Source organism: Neltuma alba, unplaced genomic scaffold (genome assembly GCF_004799145.2).
Source record: "Neltuma alba isolate B1F8T4 unplaced genomic scaffold, ASM479914v2 tig00011011_pilon, whole genome shotgun sequence".
Classification (NCBI taxonomy): domain Eukaryota; kingdom Viridiplantae; phylum Streptophyta; class Magnoliopsida; order Fabales; family Fabaceae; genus Neltuma; species Neltuma alba.
Genome location: NW_021635764.1, coordinates 86,941 through 102,555, shown reverse-complemented (window position 1 = coordinate 102,555; position 15,615 = coordinate 86,941). Strand labels below are relative to the sequence as shown.

General features: G+C 33.2%; 2 protein-coding genes and 1 non-coding gene across 4 annotated transcripts; all 3 read right to left on the bottom strand.

Annotated features, from left to right (window-relative positions):
* Positions 1–2,092: 2,092 nt before the first annotated feature.
* On the bottom strand, positions 2,093–2,254 carry LOC114760693 (U1 spliceosomal RNA). The gene has a single exon (XR_003742073.1). It is a non-coding gene; the product is annotated as a U1 spliceosomal RNA (small nuclear RNA).
* A 965-nt stretch (positions 2,255–3,219) lies between these two features.
* Positions 3,220–7,227, bottom strand: LOC114760689 (ubiquitin-conjugating enzyme E2 28). 2 transcript variants are annotated; one of them, XM_028949975.1, is made up of 5 exons: positions 7,154–7,227; positions 6,029–6,141; positions 5,276–5,403; positions 4,252–4,356; positions 3,220–3,592 (listed from the first exon to the last, which is right to left on the bottom strand). In XM_028949975.1, exons 2-5 carry the CDS (start codon positions 6,096–6,098, stop codon positions 3,449–3,451), a joined length of 447 nt encoding a protein of 148 aa, XP_028805808.1. In that variant the 5' UTR covers positions 6,099–6,141; positions 7,154–7,227; the 3' UTR covers positions 3,220–3,448. The 2 variants fall into 2 exon arrangements, with proteins under 2 accessions (XP_028805808.1, XP_028805809.1); XM_028949976.1 differs by lacking the exon at positions 7,154–7,227 and adding an exon at positions 7,039–7,108.
* A 3,554-nt stretch (positions 7,228–10,781) lies between these two features.
* On the bottom strand, positions 10,782–15,615 carry LOC114760690 (NAC domain-containing protein 30). The gene is made up of 4 exons (XM_028949977.1): positions 15,472–15,615; positions 14,227–14,401; positions 13,637–13,908; positions 10,782–11,751 (listed from the first exon to the last, which is right to left on the bottom strand). The coding sequence occupies exons 1-4, from the start codon at positions 15,490–15,492 to the stop codon at positions 11,200–11,202; spliced, it is 1,020 nt and encodes a 339-aa protein (XP_028805810.1). The 5' UTR covers positions 15,493–15,615; the 3' UTR covers positions 10,782–11,199.

Below are 15,615 nucleotides of genomic sequence, written 5' to 3'. Positions count from 1 at the left end.
CCCTCCAGTCCCTAATATAGAAACTAACTAGTCAATAGGGTTGAGCTTGGTCCTCAATATAAAGTCCTAATCTATTTTGTTTCACATATTTATCTTTTTCTCCTAACTAATTCACTTAACTTATCAACTGATATACAATGTTATATGAGGTTATTTCAGAGAGATCGGGTCACATTTGTAATGTTTAACTAATTTATTAACTTTTTTAATTTATCTAAATTAGTTAAGTAATGTTTATATTAAGAATTTGGAGGGAGTAATAAGAGAAAATGAATGATGTTGCAGACTGCGGGAAAAAGTGTGAGTACAGGTGCAGCAAATCATGGAAGCAGAAGATGTGTTTGAGAGCATGCAACACTTGCTGCCAGAGGTGTAACTGTGCCCCTGATGGCCCTACAGCTAGCAGGGATGCCTGCCCTTGCTATGCCAAAATGACAACTCATGGTGGAAGGCTCAAATGCCCTTAAAATTCCCTTCCTTTATTGAGAGAAAGCCTACCCTAATTACTAATTCATTTCTCTGGACAGCATGTCATGTTTGTGGACAAGCCTATATTATTAATTCTCTGGCTGTGTTTTGTTTGTTCAATGGAAATAAAGATCTGTAACACTACTTGTATGAATGAATGCAGATACCATGCTTCTTTTTAATTTTCCTTCATCAACTCAATTATGTTCAAGCACAATACTGATAGGCCCTTTTCTTTTCTGGCCAATAGGCTCAGAATTGCTATGTGTTATGTTTAACACACAAGCACGATGAGAGGGATATATATAGAAAATAAATAAATGAGAGTAAATCCTCACTGGTGGAGTTTCAGATTTAGACTAGAAAAAATGAACAGAAAAGGGTGGGCGGCCTAACTTATTGCAAATACAGCTTATATTGTGAACTTCTTTATATCCATATTTAATTAAGTACCTGTTTGGCAGGGCTTATCATAAGCCACTTATTTTGAACAGAAGTCTGATTGGAAAATCATATCATGTTTGGGAAGGGCTTATATGCAACTGGGCTTGCTTTTGATAAGCTACCGACCATGCGTTTCAAATTAAGCTCCTAGGAGGAGCTTATTTAAAGAACTTATTCTGGGCCGTTGGTGGTGTGTCAAAAATCATTCCCCTTTTATTTTTTTCTCTGCCATTAACCTATTGCCATTTGAAAGAAAAGTAAGGGAGAGTGAATTTTCGTGTCTGTCGTTCGAAGTCTCTCACCCATCTTTTTGTGTTTCACTTTAAATATCTAAAACATTTTGTACGTTTTTCTAAATTTTAAAATTTAATTCACTCATTAAATTCCACTTTTTCATATTAAATTAATTTAAATTCATTGTATTATATAAAATTATTTTTTTAATAATATTTTATTATTTATTAAAATTCATACCCATTTTAGTAATTTTACGAGCAAACTTATTTTTATTTAATCATAATCCAAACAACTTTTTACTAATCTTATTTTTACAAACTAGCTTTTTTAAACTCTAATCCAAACACACTTCACTTTACCCTATTTAACTTTTACCTAATCTTATTTTTCTAAAAATCAAATTGAAAATAAGCTATTTTTTCTACCAACAGTCCAAACAGACTCTAAAACTGAGATTGAAGGGCTCTTTTGAGACTAATAAGGATGGGAAATAAGGGGGAGAATTTTCAAAAATAGTGAAAACTACACTGGTTTGTAGAATTTTTCCTTAGCATTCCCTTTTCAGTTTTTCCCTCCAAGTTCTTCACATCAAAGCTCAATCCACCCTGGTCATGCTGCGCCCATTTCTGGGGTTGGGTTTTTGCACCGAGGTGGAGAGGTCCATGTGTTCGATTTCAAACACAGACCAGACCAAATTATAAAGCCCGTGCAACCAAAATGCACTAAATGCAGGATTAAGGAAACTATTCCCCGACAAGACTATGCTGACTCCGATCCTAAATACAAAAACCAACCAACTTATTTGATAAAATAAAACATAAATCAACCTAATTATTAACTACATCTTATATTTGTCATCAACATAAAAACCAAATAACATTTCACATTACAAGCCAAAAGTAACTCAAAATCAGTAGCCGGAATAAACGATTGGACTTGGGATGGAGGGGCCGCGCGAACGCAGGCCCCCACTTCCACAAATTATGACGTAGGCTCTCCTACTTGAGGAGACCTTAGAGCAGCACCCCTCCGAAAGTGCAATGGAGGTCACTGCCCTAGGCCATAGGCCTTCTTGATCACCCATTGACCCCGTCCAGGTAAGTATGTTGCTCAGTTCCTTCCTTTGCTTATTTATAGCTTGAGCTCCCCCTCCTCCCTTGTATTTTTCCGATGTGGGACTATGAAAATGGCACATGACCCCCTGTCTTGCTTCTCTTCGCGGAAATACCCGGAACATCGTGAATTTATCAGTTTGGGAAGCATGAGTTTCAGCGGACAACAATGATTTCTTTCACTTGGTAAATTGAACATAGAGAAGATGGAGACACAATGTGGAGAGAAACTAACTTCCAAGTATCCGTTTAAAGTTTAGAAAGTTGAGGCTCTTCTTCTTTGTGTTTTCGTAGACAAGTAACTTTAATATATTTCTTCAGACGCCACAAAGGCAGGTTTTCTGATAATCCTTGCTACTGAACTGGGAAATGAATTAAACTCCCTCGATAGCCTCCCAGCCTTTCAAGTCTTGAAATGTCATGCCTTGTTGGATTGTGCAGTCGAAATCTTCCTGTTTCTCCATATTTTCCCTATGATTGCACAAAATATGTTTCGGCTCTGATGATCCTCATTTCATTTTTGTCATTAACACCCGATGATTAACACCCCTTGATGCATCTAGTTGTTAGAGACTTATATCATCACCTTCTCCTGTGAGTTTTTGGAGACATCTGACTTCAAACTATTGGCTCCATTGATGCGTACTAGTTTATATTTCAACACCTATTCATGTCGCTCCTCACTTAAACAATTGAGCAAGTTGAATTAAATTCATATTTGAATATTGTCTAGGAATTATCCTGTAAGATTTTTTTTTATGTCTTCAAATACATTAGACAAGTGGGTCTGTTCATATAGCAACACCTTTTATAGGCTCAAGCGTCACATGCAAGGGATGCAATATTCAATTTGGCAAGCGTTGATTCGTGCGACTGTCCTACACACGACGGCCATGCTTTATCCATCTTAGTCCCCTTAACTGCTGCTTGCCCAGAGTGGCTAGTGAACAGAAATACATGATACGTAATGGCAACGGTCAAATTTGAAATCTAGAATGCATATTTTAAATATAAAGTGGGGAGATACAAGCTCTGGGCAAACGCTGTAAAACCCCTTAAACCTCAATCTTTAAGTACGGATAACTATTAAAATAACATAGAAGCGCCACACTACTTGTTTTATGTATAAACCTATTTGTTTGCCCATGAACCACCCAGAAGCAAAATCAAAAGCACACCAAGTACTGCTAGTTCATGGCAAATTTCTGAGTCCAAGAACGGGCAGTGTTCTCGTACTTGGCTCTGTCAGTCTTGTACATGTGAGCAATCTCAGGCACCAAAGGATCATCTGGGTTTGGATCTGTCAGCAGGGAGCAGATTGACAGCAGCACCTACCACAAACAACAGTATTAAAGAAGTTCACACACAACACAGCCATGAGGCCCCTGATCGATAAGATTGTTAAGGACATATCTTTAAGCAAAATTCCGCCCCTGATCGATAAGCTTGTTAAGGACATATCTTTAAGCAAAATTCCGTTAAGTATTTGCCATAAAATTTTGTGAAGGAAACATATTTCAAAAAGATCTAAATTTGGATACCGTTTTCTTTTTACTGGGTAGAGGGATACAATTTCCTATGCTTTCATTGTCAAGATCTTCAATGTGTACCTAAATTTTCTAAAAAACCAAGCAACTAATGCTAGTTTGCAAAAACCATTCACTTGTTTGCATAATCCATGCATTTGTCACATTAAGTAACTTGATAGTAAAGATACAAGACCCTCGACATAAGCTCTTCCAACTTTAAAGGAAATTCAATTGTATGATATTGAACTCTAGAAATTGCAGAATCAGATAGCAGATTCATAGGAGCTATAAGTTTTCTTTTCCGTACTAAAACATTAACTGCCTTTCACACTTGTTTCTTTAGACAAAAAATTGAAGCCCTTAAGTGAAGAACTAAAGAATCGAATTCCCGATGGAAAGGAGGATATTGGACTAGGTGTCATCTGCCGGAGTAGGGTATTGCGTGTGATAAAGCTTCATACCTTGGAAACTGTAAGAGCAGGGCTCCACTGCTCTTTCAGAATATCAAGACAGATACTTCCATTGCTGTTGATATTAGGGTGAAATACCTTTGTTCGAAAAGCAACCTGACCAAACAGAAGAAAATTTTATCCATTGTATACTTTGTATATGTTTGTTCAGGGGAATACTTGGAACCCAAGGGAAAAAAATAAATGGACAGTCAAATGAAATCAGAATAAACATACAAATAATACATAGTTCACATAACACAAACAAAAGTATCAACGTTACATCATAAATCTATATATATAATCCCATTCTTTGGCTATGCACACTACTAACGCGGCAGGCATAATTAGCTCTCTTAGACCCACAGTGTAATTTTTTGTAATCTGTATCTGTACATATTTTGATCAATATACTCCTTTTATTCAAAAAAAAAAAATCTATATATACAATGAATCCTATACCCATGCTAAAGCAACAAATAGTCTGTCATTCAGAATAGAATGAAATGGAAAGGCAAAATTAAAAAAGAAAAAAAGATTTTTTTTTTTTAGATGAAAAATAACCCTCGTGTCCCTACTAAAATAATAAAAAGGGACGAATACTGTTGAGTAATGATTATAACAGCAAAATAGACATTGTGAAAAAGACATGGTGATGGATTTCCGCTCTATCACCACATCATACCAGCTGCAAGTGTCTGGGGGTTTCTCCACCACATGGATTCACCTGCACTAGATAGAAAGTATCAAGAGATTCATGTTCACAACATTGAGGTTATTGTTGAGGTTAATAGGCAAGCAATCAGCGTTAGGGATTAATGAGACAATGAAAAGGTGTACTCAATGTCATACATAGCTTGCACATGTAGCAAGTGAATATTTGGAAAAAGACAATCTAAACCTAGCCACATAAAGACGGATCGCCAACATGAGACTCCATTATACCCTAAAATTCACCAACTCAACAGAAAAAAAAATGGCAAATGTCTTAGCCAAGGCATTAGCTTTCAAAAAACATTAATGCCAAAAGAGCTACCTTCGGTGGTTTGAAAGGATAATCCGGAGGGAAGTGAATGGTCACTAGGAAGACACCACCAGCATAAGGGCTATCTGCAGGGCCCATAATTGTAGCTTGCCAATGAAATATGTCTTCACCAACAGGACCTGATGTAAAAATCATTAAATATTTTCTCAGTTTTTCAGAAAATAAAACTTAGCATGCAATGATCAAAGATATGCCCCCATGCATTGCTCATCCTGATTATTCATATCCATTCTTCCCAGATTTACCTCAACCAATTAGAATCTATTTAATTAACTTACTCTGGGGCTGACCACAAGAACCAATAGTCAAACGTTCAAATCCACTTCAAATCTCCATCTAGGCTCAACCAAAATCTAGGTCCTATAGTGTCCTTTTGAAATGGTCTCCTACTCAACTACATGCACGATTTTACTTGCCACACTCTTAACTTATCGGACTCTTTGACAGTGTTCTCATGCATGCAGAACGGATACACAAAAACAGGATAAGTGAGAAACCAGATTATGGAGCCTCATAACAAAATTTATGAGAAATGTAAGGATAATCATGAAAATCTTCCATTCAAGCTTGAAGCTCCAATAGTATACATTAACAGCATTTCTGATAAATTGATTTTGCCTGAGCACAATAATATCTACATAAGATGAAGTCCAAGTTATGAACTAGGTAAATAACAGAGCTACATATGTAGATAATGATCAGACAAAAGGGAAAAGAACAGAGAGAAGATAATTAAAAACAAACCAGCACTGCAGGAAACAGGAGGGTCCTTCTGTAGGTCCTTCAACTCCTTAGTGATGCGTTTTGAAGCCATCACCAGTGTGCAAAGTTGAAGAACTATTCAAAGCTTTTCAATCCTAAAAATTAATAACAAATCATCAATACGCTAAAGAAAAAGCTTTAAGCATCACCTTCGCATCTGATTTACAAAATTGATAGAGAACAAATGTCACCTATTTATCACAGGAAAAAAACGAAATTTTACTTTGAAAGTTAAAAGAGAAGAAAATCTCTTATACTCTCAGTCACTCCACGAAAACTAAATAATCAATTCATTCAAAAATAAAACCAAGTACCGTAAGAAAAACATGCAATCAGTTTTCTAGCTATTTTCAGATGACAGTATAACTACGACGTACAAAACTTCTACAACGCAACTTTCAAATGATGGTGATAAATGATAGCATCTAACTAAATTCTCTGGACAGACAGAGTATCCATGATAACCAAACAAAAAAAAAATTGAGAAGGGAAAAAACGATGGAGGGGAAGACAGGTTACTAAGTTGTTGAGCATTTCAAATTAGAAACATAATAAATTACACATATTATTAGAGACCCAGGACTTCACAAACAAATATTCCCTATTACTAGAGACCCAGGACTTCACAAACAAATATTCCCTTTTCTTCGAAATTATAGGCGTATACATAATTAATTACACTATCTAGGTCGAATAGCAAAGCCCTTACAACGCAAAAAGTTCCCTGCAACCCACTTAAGAGCTAAGACACCACTGAAGTGGATAATAGCACAGAGTAGCTCAAAACAGGAAATATAAACATATTTAGGCACCCGCACCCAAATATATCCCCGAGCAGAACACACCGCTCTAAAGCATCGACAAGCATGGAAATACAACAATACCCAAGAATCCAAAAGCGAATAAAAAGTAAAAAAATCAGAGGCGCATTAAGAATCCTAAAAAAATGCAAACAAAAGTCCATCAACATTATAAGTAACAGTCCCTTTAACCTTGTCGGAAACCCACAAAGGAAGTGTGGGAAAGAAAAACAGAGAACAAATTGATCACCGATAAACCGTGAATCGAAGAAGAGAGAGCGAGAAGGTAATGAGAAATTCGTCTCACCTGCAGGTGGTGTGAGGGTTTGAAGTTTGATCTGCAAGGGGGCCGATCGTCAAGAAGCAGTAGTGTTTGGTGAGGTGAGGCACACGCTTTATACGGTGCTTCGTTCGACCAGTAAATGCTTGCCATGCACGCGACCATTGTCCAATCACATCCTCCGGTGTTGGGTTTGGACCCTTTTTTGTCCCAAAAAAGGTTTAAACAATATTTAAAAGATATTTGGATAAAAATAAAATTATAATTTTAAAAATAATTTTATAATATACGTAAAATAAATACGTGAAAAAATTTATCTTGATTTATAAAAAAGTATTTTTGACAATAGCCAAACATCCTTTTAATCAAAAAGTAAAAACAATTTTCATTAAGAATCTTATATCTTTAAGGAAAATTTTCAAAAAAAATATCAGTTTGGTTTTAAAGCCTCAAATAAAAAAATTCCTAAAAACTGTGTTTTTATTTGTTTATTAAGTATGGTCAATAGCTATTAAAATATTAAAAAAATTGATTTAAAATTTTGAAATTTAAATAGTATTTTTGTGTGGTTTTTTTTGCTTATAATTATTGTTGTATTACATACTAATTATATTTATATGATAAAAAATACATTTTCCTGTATGGTTGGATTTGGGTAAAAACCAAATTATAATTTTATAAATAATTTTACAATATATAAAATAGATACTCTGAATACCTCATAATCAAGCAGATTATTTTTTGCTTTCAGAAAAATATTAATTAAATTTAGTAAAATTTCTTTTATTTATGACGTCAAAATCATTTGTCTTGGGAAGTGTCCTCGTGCTCGATCGCAATTAATTCCATTTAATTTCTTTCCTTCTTTTAAAATAAAATAACTTTGCAACTTCAATAGATTTCGTCCTTGGAAATTACTTCAAAATCATTTAGTTTCATGTAAAATTGCGACATTATTTTATTTTATTGCGGGCAATAGTATATAATACTATTTCATTGATTTTTTGCTGGCCGTGGTACTACTAGGTTGAGATAAAATTTGCCGTCCTGAAAATTTTTTAAATTTAATGTTATCCTAAAAATTTTAAAATATAGCAACGTTGTCTCACCCTCATAAAGAACAAAAATGTTAACGTTAAAAATTTGTATTGGCCATTAATATTTTTAACGATAAAAAGTAATATTACTTTCAGAGTAATTTTGAATAAAAAAACCCTGACACATATTTACATCTTAACTCAATAATATTTCATTGTTAAAGTAAAATAAAAATGTTTTAAAGAATATAAATGTATTGTAGTTAGGACCAGGAGGAGTTTTTTTTAATTGTATATTTGGAGACAATTACATTTAAAACACCTTTACATAAACGTGACACAACTCATGATGAGAATTTAAAACTTAATTTATTATGTTACGAGATTGAATTCCTTTAGTTGATGATTAATTATAAGTCATTTCTAAAGAGTTTCACCATAATAAAAAAAATCTTAAATTTTATTAATATTCCCTTAAAATTTCATAAGCCATTTCTCCCATTCTCTTGATTTTGATGAATTAATTAAAATGATTTTTATAGATAAGCAAAAAAATTTCTCTCTCCATCTCATAAATAGATTTAGTGGAGTACAAAATAAATTTATTTCTAAAAAAAGGTAAATGAATATCGTAGCTGATAAACATGAGTAAATAAGGAATGATATCACCTTAATTAATTTTGCACCACAGCATTTTGAATGAAGCATGGGATAAATGCATTTAAGATTTACTGAGGAAATTACCGCCATGAACCATAAATGTTTCCAAAGAATGAACTTCTCTCCATTTGAAATAATTTTTAAACGATTTAGATTTAATATTTTACAAATTTAATGTTAAAATATACATTTATGGAACATAATTAAACAAATCTAAACCAATTATAAACTTGATTTGAATAGTTCAGAATCAGAGCTACATTTGAAAAATCAATTCAGACAGACTACTTTTGAGGGGGGAAAACAATGGAAAAAAAAATTTGGAAAATCCCAAACAAAAAATTGTTGAATTTTAAAATTTTAAATAAAAAATTATCACAAAAATATATTATCATTTACTTTTCAAATGTAATTATTTTTTTTACGAGTGTAATAACCAATACTGATTTGAATTTTTGAAATTCAATAGTCATTTTTTTAGAATTCTCCTGAAATATTTTGCAAAACATTAAATCTGCATCATTTTGATCAAAATGATTAAAATGTGCAATAGAGTGGGTGGAGAGAAAAGTACGTATAGAGAAGCCCAATCTATTTTCTGACCCAAAAAATCCATTCTTCTTTTTTTAAAAAAAAAATTTATATAATTAAATATACGTGTTTGCACAAACATGTCAAGCGTGGCATGGAATCCAAGTGTAAACCAAATTTTGAAATTTTTTTTTAAATTTTATCTTTTTTGATAAAAATTTATTTTTGGTTCTAAATTAAATGAAAAGGAAGCTGAAAAATTAATTTTTTAAATTTTCAATTTAAGGCCTTAATTTTTTTTCCTTTCATATTAATTATACGTTTTAAACTAACTCTATTTATTGTAATTTTTTCACTGCAAAGAAAATAGTAAATAGATTGAATTAAATGGAAAAGATATTTTAGAAAAACTATTACAAATTGATGGTATATTTTAATAACAAATACCTAATGTCAACTCAGTCCAAAAAAAACAGATAACTACGACTTTAGTTTGGGAAAGCAATATTTGGAAGACTAATTATTTTATTAAGAAATCATTGAATATTATTGACTAATTTGAATTTATTAAGTTAGATGTGGGTTTTTTAATATGAAAGGCTCAATACTACTACTTATGTAAGCGTGTTTTGTTTATATTTCATTCTGCGGGCTCACATTATTAATGGATTAGCCTTGTAAAAATAGCAATTAATCGTGTATGAGTATTCTTGATTGATAGTTTTTATCACGTGCGTATATCCTTCTCTATTGAGCTAACTCACAACGTATAATTACATCTATTTCTTACCCAATTCTCAATTGGCCTAGCTTGAGTTTTTCAGCTCTAATTTTCTTAATATGTACACACACACACACAACAGAATAGTTGCTTAAAGAGAACAAATTTATCGCAACAGTAATTAATAAATAAGTAAATTTTCTCATTTTAATCTTCCATAATTCACTGTTTTGGCTTATTAACAACTCATTCATTACAAGGCATGCAGTGTTGCTATTCTATTTTCTTTCGAAAAATATCAAGCCTAGTATTTTGTTGATTGATCAGATTCAAATTTGTTAACTTGACATTAACTGTTAATCCACTTCAAATTTAATTGTTTAGGAACCAACAAAATGTTGGTTGGCATGGTAGCAGTTCACCCTGTAAGGAGGAGAACACATATTCGAATCTCAAAAAGCGTACTTGTTAGGAGGGCCATTGCTCTTTAATCGCTCTCAACCTGGGATTAGTCTTAATCCAATGTAACCTGGGGATACCCTAGTTCCACCTTAAAAAAATGACATTTAGGATGATAAACTGTTAATATATATATTGAGAGAGAGAGCTTACAATGGACTTATTAGGGTTTAGAGACTAATTTTTTTCCCTAAAGAAAAAGAATGATATTACTTAAACAAATAAGACACGAAATTAAAACAAACCATACAATAATAAAGGGAATTTACATTTACGAGACACAAACACGCTACAACAATTTCTTTTTTCTTTTTTTTTTTGGCAGTTCGTAAACTTCCTATTTCCACCTTCATCAACAGAGAAGGGATAATAAATTGGATAACTTTTCAAGTCATCTTCTAACATCACCAATAATAACAAGTAATAGGTTTTCTCCTGATCATCACTTAGCAGGCAGCTTCCAATATTCTCTCCCCAACAACTTGTCAATTAGCGTATATGGAGAGAGCAGAATTAAAACATGTGTGGATAATGTTGGTCAACCATGTTATATATAATGAATAGAGCTAGCCATCTCACCCCTAACCAATATTAATGGCTGCAGAGACAGTTATTTTATTGTTGACTCTATATATGAAACAGATGAAATCCTAGAAAAATACACACTATGAATCAGGAAAGCATAATCCTAGGGCTTCGCTTGCTTGATTGTGAGGTATTACTAGTTCATTGTTATGGAGCATCATATTCATGGGAAAGTTCGAGTGTGCTAAGAAAGCATCAGATGCAGCAGAAGTCGTCTCTGTCAGATTTGAAGCAAACAACTGGTCCAAGCTTTCCACGTCATCACTGTAATATTCTTCCCCAATATTAACGTTGTTTTGGCCACCGTAGTTATCTGATGATGATCTTATTCCCAGACTAGGGCTATCTAGTTGAGGAAGATCAAGAACTTGTTGGTTCTGATGCTGCTGATCCAAACTGGTTAAAGCTTGGTGATGATGAGGACTTAGGGTTATACCTTGAGAGTTAGAGTTACTAGGATGATGAGTAGTATTGAGAAAATGATGGGTTTGATTCAGAATGTCAGAAAATGAAGAGAAGGTCCTTCCATGGCTGCTGATCTGATCTCTGAAATAGCACTGTGCTTCAAAACCTGGCCTCAAATGACTAGGACTTGGCTTTTTGAATGCTCTGCACACTACCCATCCTTCCTCCTGCAATTCCAATGACTTCAACTTATCAGTAATAATCAGATAAATTTTCTCATCTAGTTCACGGAATCTGAAAAAAAATAGACTGCGAATAAATAAATAGTATGGACTTCATATAGATTTTACTTACCTGATGTTATTTATAAGGTACTTCCAACATATTAATTATCGAAAGCACGAAGAATTTTAAACCTCATTTACCTCCACCTCAAAGTGTGATATATGATCAGTGACACACAAGTATATCTTGTTTGATATAATGATAAAGTAAAACATGGGTAACAGGCATTATATTGACAGATTAAAGTCTATGTGGAAGACAAGTTCGCACAAAAAGTCACATGCATAACAGGTAATATGGAAAAAGTGCAAGCAATATTCTGACTTGTGATTTGAACTTTGCCTCTTGGCTTTTCTAAAGGGCATAAAGTAGCTTTTAAGAAAAGTGGATATGCATGTTTCTATTGCATGCTTGAAACATAAGTATTTATATATAGATATATAATTAAGGTTCCTTTTCAATTTACTATGCATAATATATATATATATATATGTTTTTCTGAATTGTAGCTAGGCCCTAATGTATATATTCTTGAATATGTAATGGTAGGTATATGAGAAAAGGTATAATTATATTCATTAATATGGTTTAATTCAAATTTTGTTTATCCTCTCAATTTATAAGTGGAAGTAACAGACAAAGAATTAAAGCATCAGCTACAATTGAATTAAAAAAATAGTCCTTTTCGTTGGAAAATTAGCTACCAAGTTCAATGTTTCTCTTCGGATGCTCATGCACAATGTTTTTCATCAGGACGAAAGTACAAGAATATGTAATTGTGAGCTTTGGACTTTCTAAAAGGTAATAATTGTTAAACGTCCTTTAAAGTTCTTATACATGAAGTTTTTCTCACTTGTTTTTAATTTTTTTCTGAATTTTACGTGACTTATTATTAAAGAATTCTTTTTAAAAAAAACTTGTAAGCTCATCAGAAATTAATGGAGCTTTTAAGACTAATGAGCATGCTATATATATCATCATTATAGGGTTGAACTTGAAGCAGCTAAATATTACTATAGGCATGAAACTGGTGTGTGTGTGTGAAGCTCACAAACTTTTTGAGCCTCCTCAAATATTGTTTCTTACAAATTCTAATTAGAATATATATTTAGCAAGAAAAGGGAAACAATTATTTTTAAGTTAATTATAATTGAAATGATCACACGTTTAATTACACACACACTGTTTTTTTTTGGCCCCCACTTCTCTTATGTTTTGTTTATTTCAAAGAGTGGGGATTAAATCTTGCCGTGATACGTGCTAGTCAATTTTGCAGGCGTTATGTGATGTAAGACATTAACTCATTATCTTTACTTACAAAGCATCACATGATTAAGATGATACTACCTCTTGTGATTAATATAAAAGTTAGCTTACTAATTTGAATAGATTAAAAAAATCAGTTAAATTAATTATTAGGTGTTGTGTTTCCTAAAATACTTTTGTTAATTATATGTATTAGTTAGAACTATTATTTGATGAAACATTTAACATATGCAATTTCTATAAGAACTGTCTTAAAAAGAAATAAATAAATACGAGGAATAAAGTGGATTAGGTTTTATATGTAGGATCAAATTAAATATCAAACTAGCTCTTATGTTGAGGATTAGGGATAGTAAATCTTAAATGTTAATAATCCTTTCAACTTAGCTTTTCCTATCTACAATATACATGACTCATATAACGTTGTCTAGAGAACTATATAGCTTCAAATATGACAGCTAATTAAGGACACTTAACGTTTGAAAGAGATTCTAATTAGAAAGAAAGCAAAGAATTAAGCAGAGATAGATACTGATTATATATTAATGATTGGATACTTGCCTGAGGAGGGGCATGTTCAGAAGATTGGAGGCGATATTCATGCATGATCCAGTCAGATTTTCTGCCATTAGGGGCTCGTCCCTGGTAGAACACCAGAGTCTTCCTCATGCCTATGATCTTGTTCTTCGACATCACTGCCTTGTCCCTCCCTGTTGCTTTCCAGAATCCTGCCGCTGTCGCCCTATTCGTTCTTGTCCCTGTTGGATACTTCTTGTCCTTGTGGCTGAAAAAATACCACTCGTTCTGCTCCTCATATCCTAGCTTGCATCTATCTGCAATTCATGTATATATATCAACATGTTACTATCTACAGTCATTAATATAAGAGCTCTACTTACCTAACTTGAGTAGATTAAGAAAATCAAATAATTATTTGTTAATTATAACAAATTAATGTGACATGATCTCCTTAAAATATTTCTAAATAACTTAAATTATATATCAGTTCATAAGTTAGATAAATTAATTTAAAAAATGATAAATATATAAGAGATGAAGTTGATGGAAGTGTTATATTTAGAACCAAATATAACCCCGGACAGGCTCCTATATTAAGGATAAAAAAGGGGTAATATGTATATAGAGTGTACCTTGTATGTCCCATGGTTCCATTTTGTAGAGATCTAGCTCGACAATGACATCTACGTTGATTTTGAGTGAGTTTATCTTTCTCTTGAGGTAATATCCTACAAGTTCTTCCTCTGTTGGATGAAATCTAAATCCTGGTGGGACACATGATTCCATATCCGCCATCGAAGATCTCTCCTGCACAAAACAGATTAATCGAAATTAAGCCAAAAAGTCATTTATCTATGATTGATAGTAAAACAAATTCTGTGGTCTAGAATTTGTATATATATGTGGCCAAGGACTATGGATCCAACTCTCTCCACTTAGCTTTTGCTTTACTTATGGTTGAAAATCAATCCTCACAATTCTAAAGTGCCTAGCTAGCTAGCTAGCTAGGGCTACGATATATACACAGTAACTAGTGATGATGGTGACGATGATGATGCAACTTCGGAATTGGACCCAGTTCTTCAACACACATGTGCATTCACAAAAAATGGCAGACCATGTGTGGGACCCACCAATCAAAGAATATTAACTAATTAAGACATACATAAGGATATATATTATTAGTTCCAAGAAGGTAGTTTTGCATGAAAAAGGCTATATATATATATATATATATTGTGCATATATATGTATATATAAAAGTAGCATACAGGCCGAAAAGCTTGACTTTCCTGGCAGAAGAATGTCTCGATCGTTTGTTTGAGTGAAGTGCACTTTCATCAACTCGTGCTCACTGGCTGGTGGTGGAGAAAGACCTGTCTCTAGGGAAGCATTTTTGGCCTCTTAATTAATTAAGCATGCTAGACAAAAAAGCTTTGGTTTTTTCAATCTAGAGAATCTAGCTCGTTTTCAGACTTATATATTATTGGACGACATAATCACTATACCTGCTTGACTCTTAAAACCCTATCATTAATATTCGCTAATTTGGACACAAACTTTGTCCACTTCGATATTAATAAGGCGCTTGGATTTCCTCACATCAATTATCATATCGTTACTACATCCCTTTCACTCTCTCTCTCTCTCCACTTCTACAGATTTGCTCTGTGATCTTAATCAAGTTCCTAACACAAATTTATATAAAGAGAAAAGAAAGATAACAGAATCAGAAGAGCCCATCAAGAATTAGAAGGCTCAAGAAAAGACAATCGCAGAGAGATAACACTGATGAAAAGCTTTCAAGTTCTGCAGAAAAAGAACCATCTGCAGATATTTTAGCAGGAAACTATGATGGATGAGATATGTGTACTCACAGAAAACTGGGGTGATGTCATCGTGTTCTTCGATCTTGTTGAGCTAAGAGATTGAAGGATCAAAAGATGGATATATAGATGAGGATGGTTACAGGAAGAAAGATGAGAGAAAGAGAGGTTTGTGACTTGGTGAAGAAAAAGAGA